The sequence below is a fragment of the Gadus chalcogrammus genome, chromosome 13, assembly GCF_026213295.1.
Source record: "Gadus chalcogrammus isolate NIFS_2021 chromosome 13, NIFS_Gcha_1.0, whole genome shotgun sequence".
Classification (NCBI taxonomy): Eukaryota; Metazoa; Chordata; class Actinopteri; order Gadiformes; family Gadidae; genus Gadus; species Gadus chalcogrammus.
In genome coordinates this window covers 3,048,872-3,066,490 of record NC_079424.1, presented here as the reverse complement: position 1 = coordinate 3,066,490, position 17,619 = coordinate 3,048,872, and the positions used below count along the sequence as shown (strand labels likewise).

Below are 17,619 nucleotides of genomic sequence, written 5' to 3'. Positions count from 1 at the left end.
TTTAGCTGAAGGAAATTTCGGCACATCCAGTCTTTCACTTGCTCAATGCACTGGCACAGCAGATCTATGGGCCGATAGTCATTTGGTGATAGCGATACATAGATTTGCGTGTCATCAGCATAGCAATGATGGTCAATATTGTTATTATGCATGATTTGCCCTAGTGGGAGCATGTAGATGTTGAATAAAGAGGGCCCTAAGATCGAACCTTGTGGGACTCCACACATCACGTTGGTTGATTCTGATACAAAGTCGCCGATGGAAACAAAGTAGTTCCTATTTTGTAGGTAGGATCTGAACCAATTTAAGACTGTGCCTGAAAGCCCCACCCAGTTTTCTAACCTGTCCAAGAGTATTGTATGGTCTACAGTGTCGAATGCAGCACTGAGGTCTAGTAAAAACAACCGTGTTACCCCTTATGTTTTTTTCATGACTACCGATAAAAAACGACAGTGTTACCCCTTATGTTTTTTTTCATGACGACAAATAAAAAACAACAGTGTTACCCCTTATGTTTTTTTTCATGACGACCTATAAAAAACGACAGTGTTACCCCTTATGTTATTTTTCATGACGACCGATAAAAAACGACAGTGTTACCACTTATGTTTTTTTTCATGACGACCGATAAAAAACAACAGTGTCACCCCTTATGTTTTTTTTCATGACGACCGATAAAAAACGACAGTGTTACCCCTTATGTTTTTTTTCATGGCGACCAATAAAAAACGACAGTGTTACCCCTCATGTTTTTTTTCATGACGACCGATAAAAAGCGACAGTGTTACCCCTTATGTTTTTTTTCATGACGATCGATAAAAAACGACAGTGTTACCCCTTATATTTTTTTCATGACGACCGATAAAAAACGACAGTGTTACCCCTTATGTTTTTTTCATGACGACCGATAAAAAACGACAGTGTTACCCCTTATGTTTTTTTTCATGACGACCTATAAAAAACGACAGTGTTACCCCTTATGGTTTTTTCATGAGGACTGATAAAAAACGACAGTGTTACCCCTTATGTTTTATTTGACAAAGACAACAGTGTTACCCCTTATGTTCTTTTTCATGACGGCCGATAAAAAACGACAGAGTTACCCCTCAGGTTTTTTCAATGTTGACCAATAAAAAACAATAGTGGTACCCTTGTCTACGTTTTTGCGGGGTACCGAACCTGAGCTGTTTAGAGTGATAACCACCGAACTTATCAATGCACCAGGAAGACACAGAAAAGAGGCAACACAATAGTTATACTTGACTTTATAATTCGCGTGAAATAGAGATAAGAGTCTTCCAACAGCTGACATCAACCTGACTTGAACCCCGGTCTCCAGGGGTTTAGGCAGAGTGCACTCCACTGCACCACTGAGGCGATGACATTGCACAATAATCAATCAACAATAAAGAGGATATACATGACAATTTAATGTATGTTTGTATTTCTATTATTTCCCTTGTTTTTTTTCATGACGACCGATAAAAAACGACAGTGTTACCCCTTATGTTTTTTTTCATGACGACCAATAAAAAACGACAGTCTTACCCCTTATGTTTTTTTTCATGACGACCGATAAAAAACGACAGTGTTACCCCTTATGGTTTTTTTCATGACGACCGATAAAAAACGACAGTGTTACCCCTTATGGTTTTTTCATGAGGACTGATAAAAAACGACAGTGTTACCCCTTATGTTTTATTTGACAAAGACAACAGTGTTACCCCTTATGTTCTTTTTCATGACGGCCGATAAAAAACGACAGAGTTACCCCTCAGGTTTTTTCAATGTTGACCAATAAAAAACAATAGTGGTACCCTCGTCTACGTTTTTGCGGGGTACCGAACCTGAGCTGTTTAGAGTGATAACCACCGAACTTATCAATGCACCAGGAAGACACAGAAAAGAGGCAACACAATGGTTATACTTGACTTTATAATTCGCGTGAAATAGAGATAAGAGTCTTCCAACAGCTGACATCAACCTGACTTGAACCCCGGTCTCCAGGGGTTTAGGCAGAGTGCACTCCACTGCACCACTGAGGCGATGACATTGCACAATAATCAATCAACAATAAAGAGGATATACATGACAATTTAATGTATGTTTGTATTTCTATTATTTCCCTTATGTTTTTTTTCATGACGACCGATAAAAAACGACAGTGTTACCCCTTATGTTTTTTTTCATGACGATCGATAAAAAACGACAGTGTTACCCCTTATGTTTTTTTCATGACGACCGATAAAAAACGACATTGTTACCCCTTATGTTTTTTTTCATGACGACCAATAAAAAACGACAGTCTTACCCCTTATGTTTTTTTTCATGACGACAAATAAAAAACAACAGTGTTACCCCTTATGGTTTTTTCATGAGGACTGATAAAAAACGACAGTGTTACCCCTTATGTTTTATTTGACAAAGACAACAGTGTTACCCCTTATGTTCTTTTTCATGACGGCCGATAAAAAACGACAGAGTTACCCCTCAGGTTTTTTCAATGTTGACCAATAAAAAACAATAGTGGTACCCTTGTCTACGTTTTTGCGGGGTACCGAACCTGAGCTGTTTAGAGTGATAACCACCAAACTTATCAATGCACCAGGAAGACACAGAAAAGAGGCAACACAATGGTTATACTTGACTTTATAATTCGCATGAAATAGAGACAAGAGTCTTCCAACAGCTGACATCAACCGGACTTGAACCCCGGTCTCCAGGGGTTTAGGCAGAGGGCACGCCACTGCACCACTGAGGCGATGACATTACACAATAATCAATCAACAATAAAGAGGATATACATGACAATTTAATGTATGTTTGTATTTCTATTATTTCCCTTATGTTTTTTTCATGACGACCGATAAAAAACGACAGTGTTACCCCTTATGTTTTTTTTCATGACGATCGATAAAAAACAACAGTGTTACCCCTTATGTTTTTTTCATGACTACCGATAAAAAACGACAGTGTTACCCCTTATGTTTTTTTTCATGACGACCGATAAAAAACGACAGTGTTACCCCTTATGTTTTTTTTCATGACGACCGATAAAAAACGACAGTGTTACCCCTTATGTTATTTTTCATGACGACCGATAAAAAACGACAGTGTTACCCCTTATGTTATTTTTCGTGACGACCGATAAAAAACGACAGTGTTACCCCTTATGTTTTTTTCATGACGATCGATAAAAAACAACAGTGTTACCCCTTATGGTTTTTTCATGAGGACCGATAAAAAACGACAGTGCTACCCCTTATGGTTTTTTTCATGACGATCGATAAAAAACGACAGTGTTACCCCTTTTGTTTTTTTTCATGACGACCAAAGAAAAACGACAGGTTTACCCCTTATGGTTTTTTTCATGACGACCAAAGAAAAACAACAGTGTTACCCCTTATGTTTTTTTTCATGACGACCGATAAAAAACGACAGTGTTACCCCTTATGTTATTTTTCATGACGACCGATAAAAAACGACAGTGTTACCCCTTATGTTATTTTTCGTGACGACCGATAAAAAACGACAGTGTTACCCCTTATGTTTTTTTCATGACGATCGATAAAAAACAATAGTGTTACCCCTTATGGTTTTTTCATGAGGACCGATAAAAAACGACAGTGTTACCCCTTATGTTTTTTTTCATGACGATCGATAAAAAACAACAGTGTTACCCCTTATGGTTTTTTTCATGACGACCAAAGAAAAACGACAGTGTTACCCCTTTTGTTTTTTTTCATGACGACCAAAGAAAAACGACAGGTTTACCCCTTATGGTTTTTTTCATGACGACCAAAGAAAAACAACAGTGTTACCCCTTATGTTTTTTTTCTTGACGACCAATAAAAAACAACAGTGTTACCCCTTATGTTTTTTTTCATGACGACCAATAAAAAACAACAGTGTTACCCCTATGTTTTTTTTCATGACGACCAATAAAAAACAACAGTGTTACCTCTTATGTTTTTTTTCATGACGACCAATAAAAAACAACAGTGTTACCCCTTATTTTTTTTTCATGACGACCGATAAAAAACGACAGTGTTACCCCTTATGTTTTTTTTCATGACGATCGATAAAAAACAACACTGTTACCCCTTATGTTTTTTTTCATGACGACCGATAAAAAACGACAGTGTTACCCCTTATGGTTTTTTTCATGACGATCGATAAAAAACGACAGTGTTACCCCTTATGTTTTTTTCATGACTACCGATAAAAAACGACAGTGTTACCCCTTATGTTTTTTTTCATGACGACCGATAAAAAACGACAGTGTTACCCCTTATGTTTTTTTTCATGACGACCGATAAAAAACGACAGTGTTACCCCTTATGTTTTTTTTCATGACGACCGATAAAAAACGACAGTGTTACCCCTTATGGTTTTTTTCATGACGACCGATAAAAAACGACAGTGTTACCCCTTATGTTTTTTTTCATGGCGACCGATAAAAAACGACAGTGTTACCCCTTATGTTTTTTTTCATGACGATCGATAAAAAACGACAGTGTTACCCCTTATGTTTTTTTCATGACGACCGATAAAAAACGACAGTGTTACCCCTTATGTTTTTTTTCATGACGATCGATAAAAAACGACAGTGTTACCCCTTATGTTTTTTTTCATGACGACCGATAAAAAACGACAGTGTTACCCCTTATGTTTTTTTTCATGACGATCGATAAAAAACGACAGTGTTACCCCTTATGTTTTTTTCAAGACTACCGATAAAAAACAACAGTGTTACCCCTTATGTTTTTTTTCATGACGATCGATAAAAAACGACAGTGTTACCCCTTATGTTTTTTTTCATGACGACCAATAAAAAACAACAGTGTTACCCCTTATTTTTTTTTCATGACGACCGATAAAAAATAAAAGGGTTACCCCTTATGTTTTTTTTCATAACGACCAATAAAAAACAACACTGTTACCCCTTATGTTTTTTTTCATGACGACCAATAAAAAACGACAGTGTTACCCCTTATGTTTTTTTCATGACGACCAATAAAAAACAACAGTGTTACCCCTTATGTTTTTTTCATGACGACCAATAAAAAACAACAGTGTTACCCCTTATGTTTTTTTTCATGACGACCTATACAAAACGACAGTGTTACCCCTTATGTTATTTTTCATGACGACCGATAAAAAACGACATTGTTACCACTTATGTTTTTTTTCATGACGACCGATAAAAAACAACAGTGTTACCCCTTATGTTTTTTTTCATGACGACCGATAAAAAACGACAGTGTTACCCCTTATGTTTTTTTTCATGGCGACCAATAAAAAACGACAGTGTTACCCCTTATTTTTTTTTTCATGACGACCGATAAAAAACGACAGTGTTACCCCTTATGTTTTTTTTCATGACGATGGATAAAAAACGACAGTGTTACCCCTTATGTTTTTTTCATGACGACCGATAAAAAACGACAGTGTTACCCCTTATATTTTTTTTCATGACGATCGATAAAAAACGACAGTGTTACCCCTTATGTTTTTTTTCATGATGACCGATAAAAAACGACAGTGTTACCCCTTATGTTTTTTTTCATGACGATCGATAAAAAACGACAGTGTTACCCCTTATGTTTTTTTCATGACTACCGATAAAAAACGACAGTGTTACCCCTTATGTTTTTTATCATGACGACCGATAAAAAACGACAGTGTTACCCCTTATGTTTTTTTTCATGACGACCGATAAAAAACGACAGTGTTACCCCTTATGTTTTTTTTCATGACGACCGATAAAAAACGACAGTGTTACCCCTTATGGTTTTTTTCATGACGACCGATAAAAAACGACAGTGTTACCCCTTATGTTTTTTTTCATGGCGACCGATAAAAAACGACAGTGTTACCCCTTATGTTTTTTTTCATGACGATCGATAAAAAACGACAGTGTTACCCCTTATGTTTTTTTCATGACGACCGATAAAAAACGACAGTGTTACCCCTTATGTTTTTTTTCATGACGATCGATAAAAAACGACAGTGTTACCCCTTATGTTTTTTTTCATGACGACCGATAAAAAACGACAGTGTTACCCCTTATGTTTTTTTTCATGACGATCGATAAAAAACGACAGTGTTACCCCTTATGTTTTTTTCAAGACTACCGATAAAAAACGACAGTGTTACCCCTTATGTTTTTTTTCATGACGACCAATAAAAAACAACAGTGTTACCCCTTATTTTTTTTTCATGACGACCGATAAAAAATAAAAGGGTTACCCCTTATGTTTTTTTTCATAACGACCAATAAAAAACAACACTGTTACCCCTTATGTTTTTTTTCATGACGACCAATAAAAAACGACAGTTTTACCCCTTATGTTTTTTTCATGACGACCAATAAAAAACAACAGTGTTACCCCTTTTGTTTTTTTTCATGACGACCTATAAAAAACGACAGTGTTACCCCTTATGTTATTTTTCATGACGACCGATAAAAAACGACATTGTTACCACTTATGTTTTTTTTCATGACGACCGATAAAAAACAACAGTGTTACCCCTTATGTTTTTTTTCATGAAGACCGATAAAAAACGACAGTGTTACCCCTTATGTTTTTTTTCATGGCGACCAATAAAAAACGACAGTGTTACCCCTTATTTTTTTTTCATGACGACCGATAAAAAACGACAGTGTTACCCCTTATGTTTTTTTCATGACGATGGATAAAAAACGACAGTGTTACCCCTTATGGTTTTTTCATGACGACCGATAAAAAACGACAGTGTTACCCCTTATGTTTTTTTTCATGACGATCGATAAAAAACGACAGTGTTACCCCTTATGTTTTTTTTCATGACGGCCGATAAAAAACGACAGTGTTACCCCTTATGTTTTTTTTCATGACGATCGATAAAAAACGACAGTGTTACCCCTTATGTTTTTTTCATGACTACCGATAAAAAACGACAGTGTTACCCCTTATGTTTTTTTTCATGACGACCGATAAAAAACGACAGTGTTACCCCTTATGTTTTTTTTCATGACGACCGATAAAAAACGACAGTGTTACCCCTTATGTTTTTTTTCATGACGATCGATAAAAAACGACAGTGTTACCCCTTATGTTTTTTTTCATGACGATCGATAAAAAACGACAGTGTTACCCCTTATGTTTTTTTCATGACGACCGATAAAAAACGACAGTGTTACCCCTTATGTTTTTTTTCATGACGACCGATAAAAAACGACAGTGTTGACGACCGATAAAAAACGACAGTGTTACCCCTTATGTTTTTTTTCATTACGACCAATAGAAAACAACATTGTTACCCCTTAAGTTTTTTTTCATGACGACCAGTAAAAAACAACAGTGTTACCCCTTATGTTTTTTTTCATAACGACCAATAAAAAACAACAGTGTTACCCCTTATGTTTTTTTTTTCATGACGACCAATAAAAAACAACATTTTTACCCATTATGTTTTTTTTCATGACGACCAATTAAAAACAACAGTGTTACCCCTTATGTTTTTTTTCATGACGACCAATAAAAAACAACATTGTTACCCCTTATGTTTTTTTCATGACGACCAATAAAAAACAACAGTGTTACCCCTTATGTTTTTTTTCATGACGACCAATAAAAAACAACAGTGTTACCCCTTATGTTTTTTTTCATGACGACCAATACAAAACAATAATGTTACCCCTTATGGGTTTTTTCATGACGACCAAAGAAAAACGACAGTATCACCCCTCATGTTTCATATGATAAAAACGACAGTGTTACCCCCTATGATTTTATTGATAAGTATCGACAGCGTTACCCCTTATGTTTTTTTCATGACGACCGATAAAAAACGACATTGTTACCGCTTATGTTTCATTTGATAAAAACGTTTTTCCCCTTTGGTTTTTTTCATGACGACCAATACCGAATATAGATTTTCTTATGTGTCCATATTATATCCATTATATTGTCCGGGTATTCCCAAGACGCTGACTCTCTGCAGCAAGCCAGTCACAGTTGATTGGCGCGGCGCTGTTACGGTAGTTGAAATTGGTAGTTGAAATAGGTCGATTTCGTGAAAAAGATCGCTATTGCTGTGCATGTGCACAGTTATGAAACTCAAAACCGTGTTCTTGCATATGACTTTCCTTGGTAATTTGCCTCAATCCAAAGTACTTCCAAACTGCACTCCTCCATCACTACTCCATTTTCCTTCTACCTAAACCGTTCGCGGAGGCGCTGCACTTGAGATGCTAGCTGTATTGGCTAACCTTTAGCTAACACCTACGAATCACTGCCAGAGACCACACTGCAAGTGAGTGACAGAAGGCGGGGCTATATTCGCACTGAAGCGATGCGTGTCTAACTCGCTTTCCGAGAGAAGAGAAGACAGCGTGCTGATATACTTCTATTTTGTGTGATTTTGCGGAACAAAAGGTTGTTCTGCAGTTTCTAAAAACATTTGAATAAATAGCCTTTATATTAACATCCACCCAAAATCCACTTGCCCGTTCGGGCAACCAGAGAAAATCTCAACTTGCCCAAAAAATTGTTTTACTTGCCCCGGGCAAGCGGGCAACCGTTAGTGTCATTGGCTGACCAGCGCCTCACACACCCAAACATCCCTCTACCACCACACAACACACAACGCCTCACACACCATACAACCACCACACAACACACAACGCCTCACACACCGAAATACCCAACAACCAACACACAACGCCTCACACACTGAAACACCCAACAACCACCACGCAACACACACAACGCCTGCCTCACACACCCAACAACCACTACACAACACACAACACCTCACACACCGAAACACGCAACAACCAACACACAACGCCTCACACACGAAACACCCAACAACCACTACACAACACACAACGCCTCACACACCCAACAACCACCACTCAACACACAACGCCTCACACACCCAACAACCACCACACAACACTTCACACACGAAACACCCAACAACCAACACACAGCACACAACGCTTCACGCACGCAACAACCACCAGACAACAAACAACGCCTGCCTCACACACCTAGCATCCACCAAACAACACACAACGCCTCACACACGAAACACCCAACAACCAACACACAACGCCTCATACACTGAAACACCCAACAACCACCACGCAACACACAACGCCTCACACACTGAAACACCCAACAACCACCACACAACACACAACGCCTCACACACTGAAACACCCAACAACCACCACACAACACACAACGCCTCACACACCCAACAACCACCACACAACACACAACGCCTCACACATTGAAACACCCAACAACCACCACACAACACACAACGCCTCACACACCGGAACACCCAACCACCACCACACAACACAGAACCCCCCGTGTGTCTGAGGACGCGGGGGGAAGATGGATTCGCTCCAACGTCCACAGCTCCCCGCTCTCCTCGTGAGCCCGCTCTGAGAGGAGGTGGAGGCCCCGGGGCCCGGGATTAGTATTACGATGTGCTGGGCTGATCTGGAGCCAGTGTCAATGAGGCGCGGCTCCTAGGGGCCCGGGAGGAGCAGGGAAAGGTGGTTTGTTCATTATCACACCCATTCCACTCCATCAAACTTTGGGCGGAGGGGACGGTTGCTTGTTTCTCATCGACGGTTAACTTCTTGCTGCAAGTTCCCGAGTTGACTTTATTTAGTTCAAGAAGTTGTTTCGAGGAAAGCTTTTGGATGCATTTATCTGCTGTTTTTAAAAGAGCCATTTCACAACATGGCGACATTGGACGTGGTATTGGACTGGTCACCTCTTCATTCATGACACTGTTTACATGCTGCTATAGCATATTAGTGCTTTATATTTATTATTAGGTGAGCACTATTTGTTACTTTTTTAATGTTATATTGCAGTGCTTCTGATGCACTGATGTCACTTTTACATTAGACTGCATACTTGTATGCCTTTGACAAGTACAGTACTCTTTAATCTCTCTTGAATCATATAGTGACCATATAATCTTATTAAAACCATATTTATATTTTATGTAAGATTGATACTTGATGCAATTGGACATCAAACAATACAATATTTTTGAAGTTATTAATATAACTGCAAATAGCAAACAAGAACGAGGAGAATCAAAACGGCAGCGCTAACAACAATAATGTTGTTTTTATCAATTTCACTAAAGTCAGGGTATTATTCCTGGCCTCTAAATCCCTGTCCGCCGTGTGCTATTAGCACATCGCGGCTAATTAGCCGCGGCCCGGCAGGTATTGGCAGCGCTGTCTCCGCTTATCCCAGATAGACGCTGCGTTGTCAGCTCCGAGACGAACGCTAGCATGTCGCCGCGGTTGTTCTTCCGCTATCTCCCTTCGACACCGTCGTGGCGTCCGGGCCACCGCAAGTTCAACAGCATGCTCTGAGAAGCTTCTGGAAGCTCCTGAGGTGTCCTATCTGAGGCTCTGTCACCTAGCATGCCACTAATTAACAGCTCCATTAATAACCCGACCCGCCCCCTACCCGGGCACAGGGATTAATAAATACCTATCACGACTTATCACGCCCAGAAAGGATTATACGGACCGACGGCTGTGTGTTGTGGGTGTGTCTTGTGTGTGTGTGTGTGTGTGTGTATTGTGCATGTGTTGTTTGTGTGTGATGTGTATGTGTGTAATGCATGTGTGTTGTGAGTGTTGTGGTGTGCGTTTGTGTATTGTATGTGTGGTGTGTTGTGTGTGTGTGTGTGTGCGGTTGCTGTGCGTGTGTGTTGTGCGTGTGTGTCGTGCTATGTGTTGTGTGTGCAGCAACATCCTCAGTGTGGCGTCGACTCACGGGAATAAAAAGACATTTCAGTTCTGGGAAAAACACGGCGTGCTGACACGCTCTCGCGGCAGGTCTCAGGTCAGCCCGATGACGGACGACAAGGCCAGGCTTGTGTTGTTGTTGTTATGCGCTGGCCAGGACACAGCCGCACACAGATGGATATCAAAGTGCTCTCCTCTCCCCAGCAGACGTGGTGACCTGGGGAGAGGGCGTGTTCCAATGCAGCGCCGACGCAGACGTCTCGCTCTATAATTGATTGCTACCGGCCCGGGGTTCACTTGGCGTAGGAAGGGAGCGACCGACGGAGGAAAATGCTTTTTCATCCTTGAGCGTTTGGAACGCTGCCCATCCCCCTGTTTAAAAGTTCAGGTCGTTGTTAGGAAGTACTGATAATGAAACGCCTCGCGTGGAATGGAGCCCAGCGAGAGCAGCCATGTTCCTGCAGAAGAGATTTGATACTCCTAGGCTTTTTCATTAGTGAAAATTGGAAAAAAAGAAGGCTGCAAAGACCAAGTTTGAAACCCTGGCTCTTCAGACATTTGTGTGTCTTAGTGTGTAGACTGAACACGTTCAGTGTGTCCGTTGCTGTTACATTCCCGGCCCGATACATATAGATATTCTTCTGGCACTATCAAAGCCAGTTCCACATTATCTCAGAACTGTTCCCCCTCACAAAGACGACCGGAATCTTGAAGCGGATCCAATTTTCTTGGCGGCATGTGGCTCAGGAGCTAGAGCGGGATGGCTGGTGAACGGATTGTTGCTAGTTTGATCCCCTGCTCCTCCAAGTGAGTGTCGAGGTGTCCCTGAGCAAGAACCCTCACCCTGACCGCTCCCGACAGGCTGGCTGTCGCCTTGCATGGTTGACACCGCCGTCGGTGTGTATGAATGGGTGAATGTTAGGGGATATTGTAAAGCGCTTTGAGTGCAAAATAAAAACGCCGTATAAATGCAGTCCATTCCCCTTTTTTCCAGACCACACAGCAGAGGCCGGATGAGATCCAATACTCCAGACCCCCGTTGGGACCCTTTCCTTCTATGGCTTTGAATCCCTCTCTTCTGATTGATGACCTTCATCTCCAGCGGTTAGACTGATGGACTGAACCCTCAGGAGGGCTGGGGGTCAAAGGTCGCTGAGTGAGGCGGTACCCTGATACCCTGTCTTGCTCCCGGGGGGTGCACGCTGCTTTGGCGGCGGTATAGTGACGAGAAGTGTAAAGTGCGCTGAGTGCCGGAACATATTAAACACGCCGGAGTAGTGCAGCGTAGGGGCTTTTCGTCCAATCAAACGGTCACATTCACCGGTAAACGGGTGGGAGCAGCATAGTGGTTTTACTGTAGCGCGCACGGCTATATTTAGCTATATTTAGTTGTCGTGTTTTTACGATGGGAGGGATAAAAAGACACCCCGCTATGGTGCACTGCTTGAGCCAGAACGTGGTAACACCTAGGTAACCATCAACCGTTCATTAACATTCATAACCATCTCCAATCATTTGTACCCGAATACCTTAGTGAACATGAAAACCTACCTGAGTTAACATGAACACCATTACCTTAGTTAACATTAAAACCAGTAGCAAACATGAACACCATAAGATATGATAACTAGACCACTAGGTAGCTGTTAGTAAATTGTTAGTTTGTGCTTATCACTGAATGTTACTTAATGGTTAATTAACGTGCCCTTATTGTAACCCTGTAATAGTTACCTTATAACATATAGGACTGCAGGTCAGACTCTAACCTGGGCCGTTAGAAACATCTTTGGCGCATTCTTGGGGTGAGCCACCAAGCCCCCCCATTGGCTGATTCGTCTACCCAAAGTGTGTGAGGTACAGCTGCGACTGAGAACAATTAAAGCACACAATCCCAAATCACCTGAAAGTGCTGCCAGGCCGACAGAGTGCAGAGAAGGCTGTAGTTTTCAGTGTCAGTGGCAGTACACTGAACGGTTTAAGAGTTTGTTCCATCCTAACAAATGGGGACGTGTTCCAAAGAGAGCGAAAGGGCGATAACATCGCCACACCAAGCAGCACACCGCGCCCTCTCAGAGGACCCCTGCATCAGGTGCACGTCAGACACATGGCCTATTAGAGGTAGGGGACCAAAACAGCTGCTGCAGTCCTCCTTTGATGGCCAACAAAACACAGGAAGAGGCTAAAATGACCCAGACTGCAACATCAGAGCTCCCTTAATTGGCACTGTTGAGGTTTTTCGAAGACCTTTTGCTCTATATATTGCCTGATTACAGTACTTGGTACCTCGATGGTAACGTGTTCTGCCGTTTCCGTCAGGGGAGAGACGCCTCATTTGTTTTGCTGAAGACCACGATGGATGTGTTATCAACAGTCACTATTCCTGGTGCAACGTTGCCTTCCTCTAATCTTAGCACAGGTGTTATAAAAATGCACCAAGTGCTTAATAGAGAATTAAAACGGCCAAGCACGCAGACACGCCGCTGCCAAAGTGTAATATATATATGTATACAAAACAAATGTACTAATTATGTATACGCATGCAGAGTAGACTTGTTTTGTTTTCTGCCGCGGTTCCAAATCGAATATGTGCTCAGCGAGGTGAACGGCGGTCTGAGGCAGACGGCGGGGGCCTTGCGTTCATTTGCTTTCTAATTGATTACTGGCGGCAGAATTCAGCCAGAGAAGGAAGGGGTGAGTCTCACACAGGGAACGCAGAGTCTAGTCGCCACCGCAGTCATTTAGCCGTCATTTAGCGCTCATCCAAAGTGACTCGTGATGAGACACAGGTCATTAGGAGGGAGGGAGGGTTCATGCCTCTTGCGATAACCCATATACATGTACAGTATATACTATATATCTGTACAGTATATATATACTGTGTATCTGTGTATTTATTTAGATAGTAATTCAGTATGTGTTTGGGTATATATATATTTCTTTTAGTTTTACGCTAATTAATTACTTTAAATTATATAATTAATTAGGCGCTCTACAATGATTTGAATGCATATATTGTAATTCAGTATGTGTGTGTATAAATATATATATAGATATATTTATTTGTAGTTTTTAGTTTTACTCACTTTAGTTTTAGCGGCTTTAGTGATTTAAAAGACACAGCAGTAGGAGTAGGGAGGGGTAGGGGGGTAAGGCATGTCGCCCTACGATTCCTTCAGGGTCACTGGGGTTCAAACCCGTCCGGTTCATCCTGGGGTCACTCTACACCCTAACCCCACTACGCCCCTAACCCCCCTAAACCCCCTAAACCCCAACCCCAGTGTAGGACCCTTCTGTGAACTGACTGTTGTTGACCACCCTTCTGTGCTCTGACTGTTGTTGACCACCCTTCTGTGATCTGACTATTGTTGACCACCCTTCTGTGTTCTGACTATTGTTGACCACCCTTCTGTGCTCTGACTGTTGTTGACCACCCTTCTGTGCTCTGACTGTTGTTGACCACCCTTCTGTGATCTGACTGTTGACTCCTGTACTCTGATTGTTATTGACGACCCTTTTGCGCTCTGACTGTTGTCGTTTCAGACCAGGAGCGCATCGGGAAGGACTCGTCCTACGAGCAGGAGGGCAAGGTGCAGTTCGTGATCGACGCGGTGTACGCCATGGCCCACGCCCTCCACAACATGCACCGGGAGCTGTGCCCGGGCACGGTGACCCTCTGCCCCAAGATGGACCCGCTCAACGGCACCCTGCTGCTCAAACACATCCGCCGCCTCAACTTTGCCGGTGAGTCCGGAGGAGAGGCCCCGGTCGGTCGGTCTCTGACGATTTAAAGCACCGTGGGGAGCCCTGTAAGGGGAGGGTTGGGGCTGGAGGGGGGGTATGGAGAAGGTAGTTAGCATTATTATGTAAAGTTAGCGGAGGGGTAAGGGTTTGGGTTTTGTATTGTAGTTCAGTTCTTTTGGTTTAAAGTTACTCTGTCTGCAAAGGGGCATCATCTCCAATCCTTCGTACCCTGACCCGATTAAATAATGTATACATGACTACCTTGTTCAACATGAACACCATCACCTTAGTTAACATGAACACCGTCACCTTAGTTAACATGAACACCCTCACCTTAGTTAACATGAACACCGTCACCTTAGTTAACATGAACACCGTCACCTTATTTAACATGAACACCCTCACCTTAGTTAACATGAACACCGTCGCCTTAGTTAACATGAACACCGTCGCCTTAGTTAACATGAACACCGTCGCCTTAGTTAACATGAACACCGTCGCCTTAGTTATCATGAACACCGTCACCTTATTTAACATGAACACCCTTACCTTAGTTAACATGAACACCATTACCTTAGTTAACATGAACACCGTCACCTTAGTTAACATGAACACCCTTACCTTAGTTAACATGAACACCGTCACCTTAGTTAACGTGAACACCGTCACCTTAGTTAACGTGAACACCGTCACCTTAGTTAACGTGAACACCGTCACCTTAGTTAACGTGGACACCGTCACCTTAGTTAACGTGGACACCGTCACCTTAGTTAACGTGAACACCGTCACCTTGATTAACATGAACACCGTCACCTTAGTTAACATGAACACCGTCACCTTAGTTAACATGAACACCGTCAACTTAGTTAACATGAACACCGTCACCTTAGTTAACATGAACACCGTCACCTTAGTTAACGTGAACACCGTCACCTTAGTTAACGTGGACACCGTCACCTTAGTTAACATGAACACCGTCAACTTAGTTAACATGAACACCGTTACCATAGTTAACATGAACACCGTCACCTTAGTTAACATGAACACCGTCACCTTCGTTAACATGAACACCGTCACCTTAGTTAACATGAACACCATTACCTTAGTTAACATGAACACCGTCACCTTAGTTAACATGAACACCGTCACCTTAGTTAACGTGGACACCGTCACCTTAGTTAACATGAACACCATTACCTTAGTTAACATGAACACCCTTACCTTAGTTAACATGGACACCGTTACCTTAGTTAACATGAACACCGTCACCTTAGTTAACATGAACACCGTCACCTTAGTTAACATGAACACCGTCACCTTAGTTAACATGAACACCCTTACCTTAGTTAACATGAACACCGTCACCTTAGTTAACATGAACACCATTACCTTAGTTAACATGAACACCCTTACCTTAGTTAACATGGACACCATCACCTTAGTTAACGTGGACACCATCACCTTAGTTAACATGTACACCATTACCTTAGTTAACATGGACACCGTCACCTTAGTTAACGTGGACACCGTCACCTTAGTTAACGTGGACACCATCACCTAAGTTAACATGGACACCATTACCTTAGTTAACGTGGACACCATTACCTTAGTTAACGTGGACAGTGGACACCATCACCTTAGTTAACGCGGACACCATTACCTTAGTTAACGTGGACACCATTACCTTAGTTAACGTGGACAGTGGACACCATTACCTTAGTTAACGTGGACAGTGGACACCATCACCTTAGTTAACGTGGACACCATTACCTTAGTAAACGTGGACAGTGGACACCATCACCTTAGTTAACGTGGACACCATTGCCGTAGTAATGGTGGTTACCTGGTTCTGGTGGTTGGTCTCTGAAGTGTTTATTGCACCATGGGGGGGCCTTTAATGGGGGAGGGATGGGGTTATGGAGGGAAGGGGGGGGTGCATGCAGAAGGGACTTTATATCGATTTCCCCCACAACTCTGGCACTTTAATGTAACACCTTTTGGGGGGGCACTCTTAGCCTGCTTTCTGGGACGGGATCCAAGGCGTTTGCCTGGAGGTCCCAACTTAAACATAAATCACGTTGGGTTTATTAGAACAGCGCTTTTTCATGATTACACCATCCCAAGGGCTGGGGGGGACACGCCCTAAAAGTACCTCCGAAGTCTAATGAAAAACACAGAGAGGTAAGGCAGCGGTGCCGCCGAATGAGGCCAGACGCATTACGAGGATTACATAAGTAGTGGATTAAGGAAAGCAGCGCCATGTTGGGCTCACCTAATCAGATCTGCAGTGCTGGGGCGGGCTGGGGCTGCTGGCTGAAACCGTGTCAAGCATCCTTCTACTGATATCACATATCACAGCTGTTCCCCGGTTGTGGATTGACTTATTTCGGCGTAAAACGGAGCCTGTATTCGGTCGTTCATTCATGTATTCATTCCTTCATCCCTCCGTTGATTACTTCCTGCGGCAACTTTATTGATATCTTACAAATGCACACATACACGATCCCATGAGGGCGTGCGCGCTGAAAGGAGCCGTGGTGAGGGAACACCGAGCATGTCCTCACCGAGGACTGCAGAGTCCTACAACCACTATCAACGCTCTCCCATGGACTCTACCGTGGGCTCCGTACAGATGCATTATTCATTTCAACTCTTTCTCCTCAAGCTAATTCTCCGTGAGAGTTGTGTACTTGTTGCGCGGGCAGAATGCAAATTCGATCTTTAATTCATGACAGAGAGTGGAGTGATAACAATAAAGTAACTTGATAAACGGGACCTTTCTTGCTAGACTCTCAGCTGCGTTCAGCTGATACGCTTTTCTATTGCGTATTGCAGAATGGTGCATCTTGGGATACTTATTCTTTCCCCCGAATGCCTATGAACAAAGCATTGTGGGGAATTTGTCCCTCTCGCTCCATTAGTAATCTCAGCTGGAAGTCAAATAAACGCGGACCAAAACAGCACACAGCGAAGTTTCCGGAAAGCATAAGTAGTTTTTTCCCCCGCATCAGTCAAAAATAAAAGGTTTTCTGGGAATGCCAGGAAAGAGAAATGGTGTTGTGTTTGTGTTGGGTTTATCGTCACGGAAACAG

The 17,619-nt window shown here is 42.2% G+C and overlaps 1 protein-coding gene across 1 annotated transcript in view; it reads left to right on the top strand.

Moving 5' to 3' along the window:
- Window positions 1-17,619, top strand: part of LOC130402264 (metabotropic glutamate receptor 4-like) — a 47,860-nt gene that overhangs the window by 16,786 nt on the left and 13,455 nt on the right. Inside the window, exon 4 of the mRNA XM_056606408.1 lies at window positions 14,327-14,527. Within this exon, the coding sequence (XP_056462383.1) occupies window positions 14,327-14,527 (201 nt within the window). The remainder of the gene's footprint in view (window positions 1-14,326; window positions 14,528-17,619) is intronic.